The sequence below is a fragment of the Bemisia tabaci genome, chromosome 1, assembly GCF_918797505.1.
Source record: "Bemisia tabaci chromosome 1, PGI_BMITA_v3".
In the NCBI taxonomy this organism is placed as follows: Eukaryota; Metazoa; Arthropoda; class Insecta; order Hemiptera; family Aleyrodidae; genus Bemisia; species Bemisia tabaci.
This window is the reverse complement of record NC_092793.1, coordinates 58,298,156-58,317,047: the sequence shown is the minus strand read 5'-3', so window position 1 is coordinate 58,317,047 and position 18,892 is coordinate 58,298,156. Positions and strand designations below refer to the sequence as shown.

At 38.2% G+C, this 18,892-nt stretch overlaps 1 protein-coding gene across 12 annotated transcripts in view; it reads left to right on the top strand.

Annotated features, from left to right (window-relative positions):
* Positions 1 to 18,892, top strand: part of dnc (phosphodiesterase dunce) — a 774,040-nt gene that overhangs the window by 695,766 nt on the left and 59,382 nt on the right. For 11 of the 12 annotated variants that reach the window (XM_072304339.1, XM_072304329.1, XM_072304355.1 and 8 more), the window contains 2 exons: positions 8,282 to 8,383; positions 12,781 to 12,845. In XM_072304339.1, coding sequence (XP_072160440.1) covers positions 8,282 to 8,383; positions 12,781 to 12,845 — 167 coding nt within the window. Of the gene's footprint in view, positions 1 to 4,242; positions 4,459 to 8,281; positions 8,384 to 12,780; positions 12,846 to 18,892 lie in introns of those variants that run through there. The other variant, XM_072304350.1, reaches the window with a different exon arrangement.

The window sequence follows — 18,892 nt, the reverse complement described above, 5'->3', positions numbered from 1 at the left end:
TAAAAAATAAAACAAATACTGTTAATACTGTGAAAAATACTTTGAAAATGTTTTGTTAAAAAAATAAAAACTAATTGGATCAAATGAGTGTATAAATATACAGGCTAAATCTAAAATTAATAATCAGGCAAATATTGGTTTACACTTGGTTTGGTTACACTTGGCCTTTGTGTGGTATTGATTCAATCGTAGTCGAGGAGATGTCCCTCTAAACTTTGTATTCCAGTTCACTTTATAGAAATCGGAAAATATGTCAACTATGATGTGCTATCCAACCTAAGTGCACACAGAGTGGCGAGTGAAAAAAATGACATTCTATTTTGAATCATTACGAGCTCAGTCTTATCTTCACTATTCAAAAGATTAAGTTTCCTCGCCTGTTGTTTTATTCTCCTCTTTCTTAACGTAGGTAAATCGAGTTTCATGAGAGAACCAGCACAGACTCAATGCACGTTTGTAGATATAACCTGGATAGCTGGCGTTCCAAACGGACGTTTATAAGTAGAACGGTATCGAGGTGCCTATCTATATAAAAGAAATCTTTTCAAAAAGCGTATTTACGAAAGCAATATATTGGGCTGTATGTTGTTTTCTGAAATTTTCCTCGTCTAAAAGATCCATCTTGATTAGCGGCGTACAACACTGCGCAATACCTCACGCATATTTGGCATGCATGTGCCTTGAACGTCTGTGCCAAATTAAATAAAAAAGTTCAAACCCTCTTGAACTGTTACCGAGTAAGAAACTGCATGACAATGAGGGTCGATTCATAGAATAATTGGTGAAACGCAAAACTAATGAAAATAAATGGCTTAATCGTTTTTAAATCCACAGCAAAGATATTCGGAGCTAAGCTCTCGTAGCTTTTTGTATAGCCCCAAGAACATGACATTTTTCTGATTTACCAAAATAAAATGTAGGCATTTTGAGGAATTTGTCCATTTTTCTACGTGTCGGATTATCATTGAAATTTTGGATTAAGAGGGTTTGATATTGTTCGCATAATTTGGTAATATTTATTACATACCACACCATACATCATTTTTTTACGTAATTTAGTATTATTGCAATTATTCCTGTGGAAAAACACGTTGACTGTATACGATCATGAACCAGAAAGACTCAACATAATTATTAAACCAGAAAGACTCAACATAATTATTAAATCATCGCCAGTGTCATAATAGTAATTTAAGGAGTAATTCCTTTCTAGGCGAAGAAAGTTAAATCTGTTTTTGGATTTGAAAAACGATTTTTCCTCGTGCAATTTTAATCAGTAAAGACAACTCTTATAAAATCATAATCAATCGTCATCAAGAACAGGTGCTTTAAGGCATGGAGTTGCAAACAAAATGATTCGAAAAATCAAAATTTTAGTTTGTGATGATACTGTTTTTCTGGTCTCCCGAAATTAAGTTTGCAGGCAACTGAGTCCATTTTTGTGCCAATTGAAAGTCTACAGCTGTACAATTGTATATTAATTTCTCTTTTAATTCCTTTCTCTCCATTTTACCTTGAATGTTATGAGTTAAAACTGCTCGCTTCACTCATTTATTCTCTCATTTATCCTTCTTTTATTTTTGCTTTATTCGTCTCATTGGTAATGATTAGAAGGGATTCACCGAGCTGTATCTAGTTTTTCCTAAATTTGAGGGGAGAAGGTCCCTTTCTTTGAGGGGTACTCAGTGGCGTGATGTGCTTTCCGATGTATCGAATGATTTTTCATTTAAACCTATGGAAAAGGATCGAAATACGTGGTGTTCGTAACGAACACCTTAGTAGTCGATTCTTTACCACGAGCTTCAAATGGGGATATATATGTATCGATAATCGATCATTCACGCCTCGTCATTGGGGTGCGTTACGAGTGGGCTGCGAGGTGACGAAAAAGGGAATAAAAAATCCGGCACGTGTTTTACGAACGACTCCTATGATTTCTTGTTCGGTGAACAACCACTGCTGAGTTGCTTTTGATTTCTTCCATTTTATTCGAAACTTTGGGAGGGAAGGAAGTTGAGCCGCGGCCACACTCCAGATGTAACTCAACAAAACGTGTGCGATGAGTTTCGTATGGGGAGCTCCGAGGGGAATTCGATGGTTTCTCGTGCCCTCCAACTTTCCGTAATAATTCATTGATTTCCTTTGTTTACAACTCCCGTTCACTCCTCCTCCCCTGGCGATGTTACGTAACCCCGCCATGCACGATACCCTCACGATCAAGTGAAACAGCCCTCGATGGTCTTCTTTGCTCAGTAGTTTCATTTTTTCTTTTATTTTATTTTTTTTCTTTTTTTCTTAAGCTTGAAAGCATTTCTTTGTTGTTTACAGATCGGTCGGATAAAATTGAGCAAACTTATCATATCTACACATTGAGGGTTTTGATCAAATACTAATTTACAATGGACCACTTGACAAGACCTGAACTAGAAAAATACGTCAATATTTTCTGTAGAAAACGATTTGTACAGTATGAAGTACGGATAGTTGATAAGTTCAATGAGTAGAAATTTTAGAAAATGTTCCAGATTTCTCCCAGTCGTACAGTTATATCAGCTTTTCTATCATCTCATTACTATCAATATAATTTTTCTCTAAGATAAACTTTGACACTCGACGAATTGTTAAGATTTACAGGAACTTACCGAAGTCACTTTTTGCGTATACTTCTTAAAACCAGCACTTTCCATATCTTTTTTCGGGTTTTTTTTCCCATATGCCTTCTATCTGCTCACACATTGCAACGAGCTCTTGAAACCGTTGGTAACCATGTAAATTTTTTATTATCCATTCAAAATGCTTGTATAAAATACCAATGCTCAAATTTGGTATTTTTGCCCGTCTTCGTTTGAATCATCTTGAAGTCCATGCTCATACCGCTTCAGATTTTTCCATGTTCAATATTTAACTTATTCCACTGAGTATGGACAACAATAATTCGACTAAATTTTGCAATTCGGCACTACAATTTCAGGCTCATCCAAAAAATTACCTATCTCACTTATGCTGTTCTTAACACGAGTACCAGAAACCGTAGTTTCTAATTGCAAAAAAGGACCAAGAGGATTCCTTGACATTTCCAAAGGAATCCGCACAAAAGTTCTCTTGTAAAAAATTGAATTCCCCAGTTAAGTTTGGCAAAAGATGATGTGGGTTGGCTCCTTTCTGCTTAACGCGGTCCAAATACCCCGGCCTTGCGCAACGTATAATCTACACTTACCTAACCTAACCTAACCTAACTTAATCTAACGTAGTCCAACCCAACTTAACCTCACGGAGGCTGTAATTGTCATGAGGACCTATTATTTTCGTTTTGGTATGAGCAAAGTTGTCCTATTGCTAGTAAATATTTGAACGCTATTATGCTCGCTGTAAGTTTGAGACATTTTTTTTTAGATTTCAAAAATTCCCTACGCTCAGTAATTTTAAAGAGATTAGATTTTTCTTCTTCTTCTTCTTCCCTCCCCCCCCCCCCCCATCACGATAGAGTGAGCATGGAGTCCAACTCCACAGACGCGGAGCTACATTACCTTACCAACCTTTTACCATTTACCTGTGCACTGACCAACCACGATTGGAATCTTCCAGAATATTCGGGAACCAACAGTTATCAACTAACATTAAGATATGCGCACTTATCGATGCTCGTTAGAACATCCCAAGACACCCCGCGGAAACGCATCGCTCACCAGCCCTCGACAAACTACTGGAGGCACACGTTTCAATCCAGTAGCCATATCCTTTGCACCGATTATCTCGGCTCTTTAAATTCCGTTGCAAGTTTGTGAAGCATTCGTGTGTTTAAAGTGGCGCTTCGACAGTGATTGCGTGAAGATTCAGATAATCATAATCAATAAGTAGACACCGGCGAGTCTTATCTTTTACGTGCGTCCGCGAGACCCAGTGCTTCCAGATGAGGCCAAAAAGGCCACAATTTGACGGTGTTCGTTTTGCTGCTTAGTTTTTTTGTAAATTTAAAATAACGTAGGTGACAGTAATAAAAAATACCCTTGTTTGTTGTTTGCAGTATATTTGTTCCCCCTTTTTAATGGAGAGGCTAAAACTGATTTCAAAAATAAAGAGGACGATGAAGTTTCTGTGATCACCGGGAAGGAATAGCCTATTTCGGTGTGCAACGTGGCAACAGCCGCCGTCAAAGTGTCACCGGCTCGGTAGAAGCTGGAAGCAAAACAAATCAGTGTTTTTTTATCGGCCGTCCGTTCGGATTAAATCTGCGTCCAGGTTTCCCGTCCCCGAGGAATTTTCCGGGAATTTTTCACAAAACGGCGCCTCCCCCCGTCTCCTCCCGTGGCGCGGTCTCCGCGGAAATGTGCACTCTGTGTTTGGTTGGTCGCCGCTGACTCTCCCAAGTGACTTCTCTCCCGTCTTTCCTCCACCCTGAGCGATGAAACCGAAACCGCCCTTCGAGAAACGCAAGTCGATGAAATTTTTCGTTTGCGAGTAAGACCCCTTTGTTTTTCTTACCTATTTGATCAGCGTTCCACTCAATTCAAGCGTCTCATCACGCACGAAACGCTACCAATTTATCATTTCTCCGCCACTCGGCGACTCACACTGAGAAAACAAGCCACCTGTTGACTGGTTGTCCATTATTTCAACGGGGATTTTTCATTTGTTTTAGTATCGCGCAAGTAGGGCCAGTGATTTTCTCTATTTCTCTATATCTCTTCCAAATGGGTCGCATCTAGCAAAAAGGAACCAGCGCAATTACAGTGTTGGAAAAATGTTGCTTCTTCATAATGATCTGAAACATCTCCCGGAATGGCAAACGGTTTTCACTCCCCACCAAAAAATTGTTAATTTTGAAGGAAAATAATTGTGTAAATAACGTGCACAGAATTTCAAATTTGCAGAATGAGCGTCGTTTTATAGAAACAAAAGCTCCCAGAATACGTTTGAGACGCCTACGCCCCAGAAAATAATGTGATGAAAAAACACGTCAGAAATTGCCGCGTACTCGATTGAATTAAAAGTGAAGTGAACTAGGTATGGCGCCCTGCATTTTTTAATCAATTAAGTGATTGATTAAGTATGACGGTGAGCATGGCCGGATTCACCTACTTGCCTGTATTTTGCCGCCCCCTCTTGAGTCGTTTTGAAACTCGATAAAAACCATCAAATGAACGTGTCAGGGGGGAGGGGTGCATAAGACGCATTTACTCGTGTTGAACACATTTTTTGGGAAAGCCCTGTCAACACTACTAGCAAAAGTTTAGCAGAACTTTGCGAGAAAGTTAAGTTCCGTAAACCTATCTCTGTGTGGACAAGGCCTTCCATTCATAAGAAATGAACGAAAAAATTATGAAAGAACAAACATAATGTTGTACATAAAAGTACAAACATAAATCAATGATTTTAACTTCCACCGCCGCGCCGCGCAGACCGCACCGTGTTTGGCGCAATGCGTGAAGTATTCATGCAGTCTTGCAGGCGCTATGCGTTTCACGCTGACCGCACTGTGTTTGGCGCAATGCGTGAAGTATTCATGCATTCTTGTAGGCGCTATCCATTTCACGCTGACCGCAATGACCGCACTGTGTTTGATGCAATGCGTGAAGTATTCGTGCAGTCTTGTAGGCGCTAATATGTGTTACATGCCAATAGCCGCGCCGAGGGCTTCTCCTTTTCATCTCAAGTCCTTGTTATCATTTCTCTCTAAGTCGCCGTTCTAGGCCAAATTGCGTGTTTGGTTTCTCTCGTAACTCGACTTATTGTGGGTGCTGTCTCTTGTATCACTAAGAGACGATAAAATTAGAAATTACTATACTCCCAGGAAATGAGAGATTTTGTCGCATTTTATCGTTTGTAATTTTGTTTTTATAAATCCGATTTTTTTTAATACCTACACTTTAAAAAATTGCAAACTTTTGCCGCCCCTTAGATTTGCCGCCATGGGCCGCGGCCCATGTGGCCACCCCCTTAATCCGGCCCTGACGGTGAGAGTAGCGGCATATTAGTTTTTCTTTCTGGATAGAGGGGAGCATATACAATAAAGGATATCATATCATGTGCTATATACCATACCATATTCTGTACTATGTACCATATCATATACTGCACCATACCATATCCCGTCAGGTTGATTGAAGAGTATTCCGCATTTTTATGAAGTTTTCACTCGAGCACATATATGCTGTAATGGATCTTATTCAACCGAAATAAACCACAAAGAAGCATGCGATTTTAGAAATTCCGTATTCCATAATTCTTTTTGATTTATCTCATTCGCATGCAGTTACTTTTAACATAAATACTTTCATTTGTGGTCGAGAATTCTTGAAAAATCCCACGGATCAGGAACTTTCAAGCTGAATGGCGCCGTAAGCATTTCCTGATTTTATCGGATACACCGAAGTAGAGGTCATTGAAAGTTGTTCAATCGATCACTCGCCTCTTTTTTGCGGTGTTGATGAAAATGCTTTTCCCCCGCCTAAATTGTGTACCGTCAGGTCTTCTAACTCCATTCCCGCCCAACTCGGCCCTCGCAGCAATTACTCAAGAGACAGACTGGAAAAATGCCAATCCGCCGAGCAGTAAGCAAAAAAAAGAAGGAAAAGAAAGAGGAAACCACCGTCTTGCTTTTCCTGGCACTGAATAGAATCTAATTTAATTAGAAAAAACCACCCAAGACCAATCTAATCCTAAGAGAAGCTCTAAAATTGAAAAAAACCCCGTATCACTTAGATTCAAACACGTTTTAAAACAAAATTTTGAGAAGAGAATCATCGGTATACCCTCCGCGCCTGCCTTTGATAAAGCAGTAACTCCAGTAATGAGATTTTGAGAAAATAGACCTATAGCAGCGCCCGAATGAACAATGTTATGATATAAATCCTGCGTCCTCTATGAAAATATTAATTATCATTCAAATGGCTCCTAGAGATAAGAGTCAATCTTTTTGATTCATAAATGCTCAACAATTCTCGAATTTTACATTTGACTGTTCAAAGAGAGACTCATTCATCTCGTATTAGACAAGACGGTAGGATGTACTATTTTTTTAATGCTGTGGTTATGTTTTGGACTAACAACAAAACATTGTACGGTTAGAAATTGGCAGAAAAGGGTGAATATTTATCCTAGACAGCAGAAAATACTGCGTTCTTTCGCGGAAAAATGTGAATTTACTGCTGTTCTGTCCAACATGATATCAGTTTCACCCACTTCTTGCTTTCTTTTAACTATTCTTTTTTTTTTTACAAAATGAGCACATAATTTTGCCATTATAGCCGAGGAAATTAGCTTTCTTGAAGAGTAACTGTAATATAATTTCAAAGGAAACTTGATCTCCAAAATTTGGTTGTTTCTACGCTATTTGCAACCAAATTTAGTACTGTGCGTCAAATTAAAGTATGCACATGTATACCTGGTGTTCGCACTATAAATTTCTTGAACTGAATTTGTTTTATTTATGTTAAAGTCAACAGTCAAATAACAGGAGATGACTCGGTACTGTAACTAACTAAAAGTGGCTGGCCAAAGTTTCATAGTGAAAATGACATACTACAACGGTACACTTACTGCAAACCGCAGAAGCAGGATAAATGGACTGCATTTTGCAATTTGGAACTATAAATTCCGGCCCAGTTTAAAAACAACGTATGTGCCATTAGTTTCCCTATGCACATACGTGTTTTTTCAGATGAGCCAGAATTTATAGGTCCAAATTGCAAAATGCAGTCCAAATATGAGTGAAACTCTTTTCTACGTCGCATTTTCCAACCAGATCTAAAATACTCACCCACTGCGTATCGAACCTCCCCCTCCCCCCCATCTGCACTCAGTTGGGTGTGCATTCTCTCTTACTCCTCTAGTCTCTCGGTGCTAGCACTTATTTTGCACCGAAGTTGAGAAATTTCCGGTCGATACCGTTTCAGCTACAAAAGTGCGCTTCTTCATCTTGTACCGTCTTGATTTATTTCTTTCGGCCTCTTTATTCCTCAATTCATGGGCACTCCAATTAAATTACTTTTTTTGGAATCAAATTACTTCAACTCACGAGTGAAAGAGTTCTTTCCTCGGATAAATACTGAGTTTTGAAAAGCCTGTATCACCTCCTCTTCAGAATTACACACGTAAAGACTTAATTTATTTATTTTTTCAATATATATTTCCGGACGGTCGCACAGAAAACGGGTTTTTATTGGAAGAAGAGGTAAATGTGTTGAAGAAATACTATACTAGCTATCAAAAGTAAAACTGTGATTCATGTGTATAAATTAAGTGTAAAGTCTAATGGAGACGGTAATTTTTTTTGTTTCAGTCATGGCGAGGACCTCATTGTCACACCTTTTGCGCAAATTTTGGCTAGCTTGCGCAGTGTCCGCAACAATTTCCTTTGTCTCACCAATGTGCCGACTGCCAAGTAAGTATCATTATTCATAATATTCCTACATACTTCCTCTATCCACCTCCAGCTTGTATTATCTCTCTCGCACGGGTGGTGTGAGCTACCATTGAGCATCCGACCACTTTCGGATGATTCTGAATAACATAATTACCCTTTGAAGTGTCACAGACGATTGGTGCATGAACAGCCGGACCTTAAACATCCCTCTCCAACAGATATATATACTCATTACTCTGGAGAACTTGTGTTTTCAGTAGATCCTCCACGAACACTTGGAAATTTCAAGTTTTAAATAAGGTTTCAGGCGAGGCAATCTGCTGATATTAGAGAACGTACGATTGACGCGATTTTTAAGTTTTTGGTGAAGTTTTCAGATCAACTTCAACGCAATGGAAGTTTGCCCGAAGCCCTAAAAATCGTGTCAGACGTTCTTTAGAATCAGTCGAGTGATTGGAATTGTTTACTCTTGTGATCTGTCAACTGAAATCCTTGTTTTTAAAAATTTCAAAGTTTACAAATGGGGTCTACTGAACTTCCTCCAATTTTTCGGAGTATTTATTTGCAACTTAACTTAGTGTGTCCGAAAATTTCAAGAAAATACATTTTGGACTTTCTCAACAAGTATATATAAGGGGCTTGGAGGACAAGGCACATAAGTTCCAATTTTTGCTATCTCGAGAAATACGTGTTTGAGGTTTTGAATTTTTCACAGAATATGCAAGTATGCAATAAGACTAGTTTTACTTGAATTCATCAATATCGCAATTTTTTTTAAAAAAAAACTTCACTTATGCGCCTTATCCTCCAAGCCCCTCATATCTTATCGGTGAAAATTTGGCAACCACTGATCGCTCATACGACTTACTCCCGTAGCACGGCAATATGAGTCTATCCGACTTCTTCGGATCCGACTCCAATCGATCCTTTTTACTCAGTTTCAGGATAGTAACTTATGCGTTATTGGCCTAATCCTTGAAGCGTATTCAACAATACACCCGGAGCTTTTAAGGAGATCAAGTGGGGGAAAAAATGAGGTTAGACCGATGTAAATGGAGCACAATATTAATGAACAAATACCTTATTTCTCAGATTTTAGCGGTTCGAGCTGAAGTTGCCTCGTAAGTGGGATTAATCTTGAGGAACAGAGCCGCATGCACTGCGCCAAGTGCTTTATAAACTTTTTCGCTCCGCTGCCGTATCTAAATTGCTACGCTGCCGTACTTAGAGAAGACGCCGCGGGTCGTATGAACCCTAAATTGGATGTTGCCAGATTTATCCAGAGATATTTAAAGTTTTCGAAGAGCTCTATGAATTTTCGCTCAGAAGTTTTCGGATAAGCTCCTTAATTTAATGTACTGTATCTGATATCTAAAAATGTTGAGGGAATATATTTATAATTTGATGCAGAATTGAATCAGTGAGAACGAAAACACCAACTCAGTAAAAATGCAAAAATGCTCAATTTTCATCAACGACAGTCATTTTTCACAAAGGTCATTGAAGTTAGCGCATCTGTTCAAATTTTGACTTTAAAAGTGTCCATGTCCAACTCAGTAAAAATGCAAAAATGCTCAATTTTCATCAACGACTGTCATTTTTCACAAAGGTCATTGAAGTTAGCGCATCTGTTCGAATTTGGACTTTAAAAGTGTCCATGTCTTTTGGCACCAAAAATCTTTTTCCTGGACTAACTTCTTCGCCTGCTGTGCAGTTTTGTGTGTGTCTAGATTTTTTTCATTTTTTCGAGTTGGTGTGTTTTCGTTCTCACTGATTCAATTTTGATAAAATTTGGTCGAAGCTAAATAATGCGAGATAACCTCCCAACAATAGATTGATCTCATGAAATACACAATCGTTTATCACTTTAAATTTCTCATCCAAAATAACACCACTTAGTCTAATGATACGATTAAATGTATCATCCGAATTTTTGGCATTTTTATCCGTTATGACGGTTTTTTTTAAAGAACGAGAGTCCATAGAAATCCCCGTCCTAAATTTTGCAATGCAGGCAACCTCTTCCTTTCAAATCTACCTTTCCAATCCTCTTTTTTGAATGCAGCTTAATAGTTCAAACGGAGAGACGAGCAGGGGGAAGGGAGGCAGGTGCGATCGGTGTAAAAAATGAAACGCAATTGTGCGATGCCTGGTTCTCGTTGTAAATTCAATTTGTGACGTCATTAGAGATCTCTTTGTTTCGCGCGCCGCGTTTGATTGGTGTGCTCTAATTGATATTTCGTCGCTCCTCTGGTGTAAGGGCGTATCTCGATTCCCACATGAGCCCCGTAAATCATGGAGTTATATGGAGAACAGGGCTCACGTTCAAATCGAGATACGCCCACACGTCAGAGGAGCGACGATTTTGCTGTGGGCCTCTTTGCCAGCTCTCTCGTGAAACGCGTCTATTCTATAAATAAACGTTATTAAAATTTAAAAAATCCAACATGAATATGTTGGAAAAGCGTGCCGAAGAACTGAAATCTAGTGTGTGCACTATTTCCATTTCAACGAGATGTGTATAAATTAGTACTCTCTGCAAATTGGGGAGGAATTATTGATTTGATACCGTTGAATGTAAATACATTTTATTGAAAATACATTTTATTGAATAAAGAAAGTAACATAATTATATTGGATGAACAAAGAAAATAACATCATAAATCATTTAACTGAATTGGTTCATTCAGAATTTCAAATTAAAGTTTGGAAATTGTTCAGTTTGTTGCGTCATGTTGGAGATTGCTCAGTTTGCAGCAGCAGAGTATGGAGTTTACTCTGTTTAATGAGTCAAACTTTGTCTTTTCTCTTTTCTTCGATTGATTTGTATTAAAATGAGACTTTAAGGTATCTTTTCTGGAAATAAAAAAAAAAAAACGTGACACCAAAAAAAAAAAAAAAAAAAAAAAAATGCAACTTACACTCAGAGAATCAACAAGGGAACCTAACCTCCAAAACTCTGCCTTCCAATTGGTCGAATTGGAGATTGCTCACTTCGCTGCAGTTGTAACTATGGAGATGCAGCCAACTTGGGTTTAACCGCTTTTGAAAAGACGCTGATTCGCTAAATAGTTATGGCGGCATTTAAACTTCTAATTTAAATCCTCCGAGCGTAGAAAAGCTTATTTGACGTACCTATGAAAGAAAATAATACGGTTTCCACGGGAAAATGTTCTCAAGGGTTTCCAGTAACAGGATAATTCGGTTTCTCGATGAATGACCTTCAGGGCTTGACACTATAACGGTTCAAAAACGAAAGAACGGATCCGACGGAAAAAAAATTCGGACCGCCCCTTGAAAAGCATTGGTCGATCGGTGTGCTGTACTACAGTACATCCGAGTGATTTCAAAAAGCGAGCCCTATAGGCACGCTTAAAAAGTACTCGCAAGTTTGGTGTAGACGCGCTGTGAGAAAGAGACGGAAAAAAACAAGCTGGTAGTCATATGCTGTGTTGAAAATACGTGCTCTAACGTTTGAGAGAGTATAGCAGCACTTGAGAGGTTAATTACCTACCTCCGTAGTATTATCCAACCTATCAATTATTTTAATTAATTATTTAATAATTAATCAATTATTTTAATTATTTTAATTATCATTATTCTTCAATATTCCGTTCAAAAATAAAATATTTACAATGCTATATAAATACAGTATAATTGGAACAGCCAGTTTTAATGCTAATGGGGGATAAAAACATTAATTGCAAATGTTGCGAAACTTTTTAGACGGGGACAGAAAAAAACCAGCTGGTGGTAATATACTATGTTGAAAATACGTGCTCTGACGTTTGAGAGAGTATGGCAGCTCTTGAAAGGTTAATTACCTACCTACGTGACATTATCCAGCCTATCAATTATTTTAATTGATAATTATCATTATTCTTCAATATGCTGTTCAAAAATAATAAAATATTTACAATACTGTATAAATACAGTATAATTGGAACAGCCAATTATAATACTAATGGTGGGAAAAAATCGTCAATTGCAAATGTTGCAAAAAAATGTAGGATTTCTTGAGGCTATTATGACTGAAAAGAATTGAAAAATTGTCACAAAAATATGGTGGGATAATATATTTTGTCTTGTCTTTACACTAGATGGCTTTTGAACCAGCCAGAATATCTAACTCACTGCTTAAACTTTTCCTACTCAAAATGGGTCGGTTGCACGCAAGAGATACAGCCAAATAATATACTTTTTACGGGTAGAATCACACGAAAATCACGTTGTGCACGTTAAAAAAGTCTGAAATATATTCCTTAGCTGGTGTATATTTTATCATTTTATATATTGCTCAAAAGGCCCTCTCTCGCAATCCTTAAAGTATTGGTTTTGGAGCAAGATTTTTAGGGTATAAAATATATTTATTCGTAAGCAGTGTATGATTATTTGGATCGAAATTCTTCTTTCAGATCAAGGCGGTCTTCAGGTGCCGCAGGCAGTGGAACGCCACAAAACAGGAACCTGACACCCGGTGGTAAGTCATTTGATAATTTAAACTCACTTTTCTCCTTTTCTTTATTCTCTTCACCCTTCCCATTCTCCCTCTGTTCCATAATTTTAATCGTGCATTAGTCTTCGTGTCCCTTAATTCTTTCCTCCTTAGAATTGAATTCTGAAACAGGTGGTTAAAAATCACCACCAGCTGAATAAAACGAGCGGAACTTAGCAAAATTATTAGTTATCCAAAAATAATTTGTCTAGTTTCAGTAAGCTCTTACAAATTGAAAAAAAAAAATAAAAAAAAAGATAAATGTCTTTTTGACAGTGCACGAATTGGATTGCATTTTGCAATAAGGAACCATTTTCTCTGGTCGTTCCATAAAGGCACCGTTCTGCATAGGGAAACAAATGGCACATATGTTGTTTCTAAAATAAGCCAGAAAAAGTGGTTCCTTTTTGCAAAATGTTGTCCAATTAATGCCTCAAATTAATCACATCGTGTATTATTTTTGGATCCATGCCATGTATCTGATGATGAGGCATCCACGATGTCTATTGCTCTCAACTTCATTTGCTCATTCCTTACGGACTGTATGAAGTAAGAGAAATTAAAAGGCTTCGTCATTCACTGTAAGATCTGTTGTCATGGTCTTAACGTATGAAAAGATCACTTGACCCTCCGCTCATACGTCACTTAACTCGTTTTATCTCCGGACAAAAACCACTGTGAAACTTCTTGAGGAACGCTGTGACAGGAAATGGAAAAGCGCCGAGCAGAAACGGAAGTGAGATTATTTGCTTCTCCTACCGGAAGTGCAAGGAAACTAGGGGGTATACGAGGCACCTCGCTGTGATTTCACTAGCCTGAAAGGTCGCTCTGATGCCGGGCTTCGTTTAATGTACAATAATTTTAGTCGTGCATCAGTAATTGTCTGATCTGTGTGGCAGCATTGTTGGTGTTCTTTTTTTCCAACGCTCTACGGTCGTCTGTTGAAGTACGAAAACTCCTAGTATGAACTGAAATGTTAAGGTCACCCAATCATCAAAACTTCTTGGGGAACGTTGTGACAGGATTGAGCTCTCGTTCGGCAATTGCCGTACGATAAGTAGAGAATCTAAGTTTTACGTTTATAAATCGAATTGGTGGCGTTTAACTTCCTCACTTCATATAAAAGAACGAAAATGCTGAATAATGTGACGTTATAGTATGTGAGAATGTGTATATGAAGTGAAATATTTATAGCCAGCAGATTTTTGAAGGCTCCAAACCTAACTAAAATTGATCCCAGGATAAGTTTCAAGTTCTTATTTCGAAGTTTTAAATCAAAAGAGATGTTGTTTTATCGGTCATTATAAAAATCTAGCTCTCTTTTTCTTCTAATCGGATTTCAACTCATAACTACGGAAAATGACGAAGACTACAACTTTACCAACGAAAGGGGTTGAAATGAAATACTAGAGCTATGTTGAACTTTTGGTGAAATATCTTAATTCCAATATGATTCGATAAAGAGCCAGGCATCCACGTCTCGATGCTACTTCAAAACTTGTCTAAGTTTTCAACTAATAAATACAAAGCAATTATAGCGGCAAAAGTCAGGGCCGTAAGATAGAGCACTGGAATCAAATATTGGACAGAAGCAGTTTCGAAGGATCTCTCTAGGTCCCTCTCAGTGGCTTGGCGTGCTTTGCGATTTATCGATTGATCTACCATTTAAACCAATGGAAAATCGATAAACAGGGTGTTCGCTACAGGGTGTTCGCAACGAACACCTTAACAATTGATTCTTTACCATAGGTTCAAATGGGGAGATATCGATAATCGATCATTCACGCCTCACCAAGTCACCACTGGCCTCTCTCGAGCTGTAGCTGCACTAATATGCGTTAATATTCTGCATTCCTAAAAACCCGGAGAACGGAACAGTTATCCAACCGACAGTATATAGTTATCAACATACTGACAGTATTTTTTTTAAGGTATTCTTTTACGAATGTTTACTACCCATGTTTCACTTTGGGAAAACAAAACCAGAAAAGTTTTTTTTAAAGCTTAGGTCATTTAGCACGGGCTACAACCCTCGCACCTAGAATGAATGTTTATATTTTTCATACTTCGACAGCCTCTTAAGATTTCATGGAACATTTCAAGAAAAGGTCGAATTTTATAAAATTTTCTTGCCATTCGGCACTGGATGCTTCCTAGATGATTTTAAAAAACAGTTTTAGTTAGTCGATGTGTTACTTTATTTCGTTCGTAAAATAGCGTTAGATTTTAGTGCCCAGAGCTCGCAGTGAGCTTTTGCTACATGGTTGAAGTAGGGGTCGCTGGTCCCACGGTTTTTCGCTCTTACTCATTGTCTCTGTATTCCCTGCTTCACCCTCCTTCTTCCCTCTTTGTTTATATGTTCGTTCCGTAACTTCCGTACCCAGAACCGCCGTAAAAACCATAATTTCGCACGCTTTTGGCTTTAGCTCTCCCTCACACGATCGGAATGGGTTGCGCCATCAGTCGTTACTTTTTTACTGGCATTTAAATACCGGTAGTATAAGCGCATCGATGAGCTTTGAAAAACGGTAGTTGCCGTTTGATTATCCTGGTTTTTAGATAGTCGGAAAATCCATCAGTATGGTAGGACTTCCTACCGGGTCTATTTTCTCGCTTTCACAGACGCACTGAGTCTCGTTTGGAAATCTAAAACTGATCCCTACACAAGACTGTATGTAACATACTATTCCAGAGCCCATTTCAAGACTATTTTGCGATGCTGGGTCCTTTTAATTGGTGTTCACCCACAATATCGAACTAACACCATAATCAGTTTCTGGTTGAAGGGCGAAGGTTCCCAAATTCAAATTTTACATGGGGAAAACTGATTTTCTCTCGAATCAGGATGAATAAGCAAGCTTTCGAAAAAGATTTCTGTGGAATAATTTTTAGTACCCCTCAGGGCCAATTTAAAATTAGGGACCTTTCCGGTTTGAAGCTGATTGAGGAAAGCAGTTTTACAAGTTGAAGAGATTGGATTGTATGATCAGGATTAATTTAATATGCTCTTTACTTCCAACGTATCAATGTTGGAAAAATACCGGTCCCTTGCTACACGAGAAATGATAGTGACCGCCGCGCGCCGTGACGTTGTGCATGATACCACTAAACTTGCTCTGTAGCTACCGCATTGCCTACCAAGCAGATTGAAGGAGAACTAATTTCTTGACAAGTTGCATTGTCTGTCTTCTCAATTTCGCACATGCGCATAGAGCGGTTTTTTCTAGAAACGTCGTATGAACGTTGCAGTGTTTCTCAGATGTTGCAACTTCATGATTCATTCGCAGCTGCATGGCTAGGTAATTTGAAAAATAATCAGCGTGTGTGTTTAATGGTCTTGCTACGCTTTGTATGAGCTACTTCATAGTCTAAAAATACAGTTGTGGAAATCTTCTACGTCGTTTTTATGAATGAGTGCTTCATTTTCTTTTTCTAATTTCAAACTTTCTTGACAAACATCTGTTGTCCCAGTCAACAGCTTCTATGCGTATAAAGATCACAAAAATGTAAAATATCTTAAATGTTAGTATTTTTTTAATTTTTTTAATAGCATTTAAAAAAAAAAAATCTTAGGGAAAATTTGAAACCCCTTATTGAACTGACACTGAGAAAAATAGGTTTGAAGTTTTACTGCTGCATGAGGCTAAATGTAAAAAAATAAACGTTCACCCCTCTTCTCACAAAAAAATTTTGTTTTTAGACTTTCAGTTTTTGACAGAGGAAAATATACAGCTAGGGAAACTCAGAGACATTCTTAACTCAATTTTTCGAAAATGTGGGTTGTTTCTTTTCTGATGAACTCGGTCCATTTCTATGAATATACAATCGAGGTTATTCCGAAAATTCTTAGAAAAATTCAAGCAGCGCTTTTGCCTCTTAAACGTCGTTTTGACCGGTCGGTATGTTACTCACCTGTAATATGAAACGTACGTTCTCAGGCGCACGTCTCTTTAACCTACGACCTTTGAGTGCTCGTAAATTCGATTGGTAGCTGACGCTCCGGTTGTAAATTTTGTATGGCGCGCCCACACCCAAGACGTTCAGGCTGCAATTTTTCAGCTCTCAACCTTATCTTTTCCCGCGCACTCAACACCGATCAATAGAAGCGTCACAACATTCCATAGTCAGACCTTTTGTCACTCTCGGAGCCCATAATAGCTAGTGCGGATTATAGTTTTACACGGAACGACTTGTCATTATTAAAAAGTTACACTGCCGTGCTAAGGAAAAACGGCGAATGAACATTCGAGAGTTGCCAAATTTTCTTCGATAAAATGTTTATTTTTGAGGAAGATTACGCACATTATTCCTTTAAATTTTCGGAATCTTCATGTGAAATTCCAAAAATATATTATCTACAAAATCGGGAGAATAATATTCATAAGTTCACCAGGAAATTTGTGTTTTATCAAAGGAAATGTGGCAACGCCTGAAGGTTCATATGGCGTTTTTCCTTAGCACGACAGTACAGGTATCGTACGTTACAAGCGAGTGATTTGATGTACACTGTTGAAAATCTCCAGAATCTAGAGCTTATTTAGCCACCAAAAAGTTTGAGGAATATGAATTAAAAGTGAAATCTGTTCCGTAAGATCAGAATTAACCCCTGAAAACAATTTGATCCGCTCTGTAAGAGCAGAACTCAGCGAAAAGAGGAGGCTTGGCTCCCTTTCATTTTTAGTTGTTCGGGAGCAATAGTGCCTTTCATTATTTTCCTGCGTTTTGTGAAAGTCATTGCATGAACTGAGAAGTTATGCAAATATTGTTCGTCGTCCCTATAGAAAACTTAAATGAGTTCCGTATGAGAATAAGGGTCGACGGTAAAACTACAACCATTATCTTCATTTATTTCAATGGAGAAGTATTTGATGATTGTCATATTTTTACAAGATCTCTTTTTTCCGTCTCTGAGTGAAGAATATTCTGTAAAAATTTCTTGCAAAAACGTGATAAAAAAATTTTAAAAAAATGAGATTGGATGTTTTAAAACACCGCAAACGCGTCGCGCGTTCCTGTAGTTTTACCGCAGGTATGGACTTTATTTTACAATTAAGAAATACAATGTGTAGCTTATAAAAACACTTTTGTGTATGGGGAAACTAATGGTACATACGTTATTTCTAAATTGAGCTATAAATTGTAATTTCTATAATTGCAAAATGCAGACCATACATATTTTTACCCACCATTTAAACGAACAGACCTTTTTCCTTACGAGGAATCTAACTTTCATTTGCTAAACATCGCCCAAGCATCAAATGGTTACACCGATAAAAATATTTGTTTTCTTGTGTTAATTTTGAATAATATAGGAAATGGAATGCAAACCAACACCATTTATTTGTTGATTTTGGTACAGTTTGTGGTGAATTTAGCACAGAAAACAATGGAAAGACTGGGAAAATACATTCCTCCGACTGCAATGTTGCTATTCACCACTCGTTTTTTATTAAATTTCTTCAAAAAACTATCCAGCATTTTCTCTGGAAATTGTCAACCGAAGATAAGGGCTATCTTGTGTTTCACTTTCCGTGTGTTTCCGTTTTCTTTCTTGTATTAACCAAACTTTAGTGTTGAGATTTCTTTCTGTTTCTCATTTGCTAAACACCGCCCATTCGTCAGAAAGGAAAGAGGAATTAGGTTTCGCTCCGAAAATGCACTATTTTTGCGGCTCGAGAGTTCAAACACCCTCGAGTGAGAGAGGGAAGGGAATTTCAGAGGGAGGGTCGGAGGCGATGGAAGAAGCTGGGGTATCGCCCGAAGAGAGGAAAAGGGTGGTAGAAAAGTTTTCACATTTCACCGATTTTCCGCCTCCGAAGTCCGATTGAGATAGACGAGCTTTTGACAAATCGCCTTCGCGCGGAAAGGGTTCAGCCGGAGCAGCGACCAGAAAAGGTTTCCCCCAGAATCTTTCTTAAAGAGTTTCGACTTTCCTGGGGAGTGGGTGGGGGGTGGGAGAGCTCGACGGCCCGTGATAAATGAGCGGCAGATAACAACTTTTGAACATTCCTCGAACGGACTAATATAGTTCA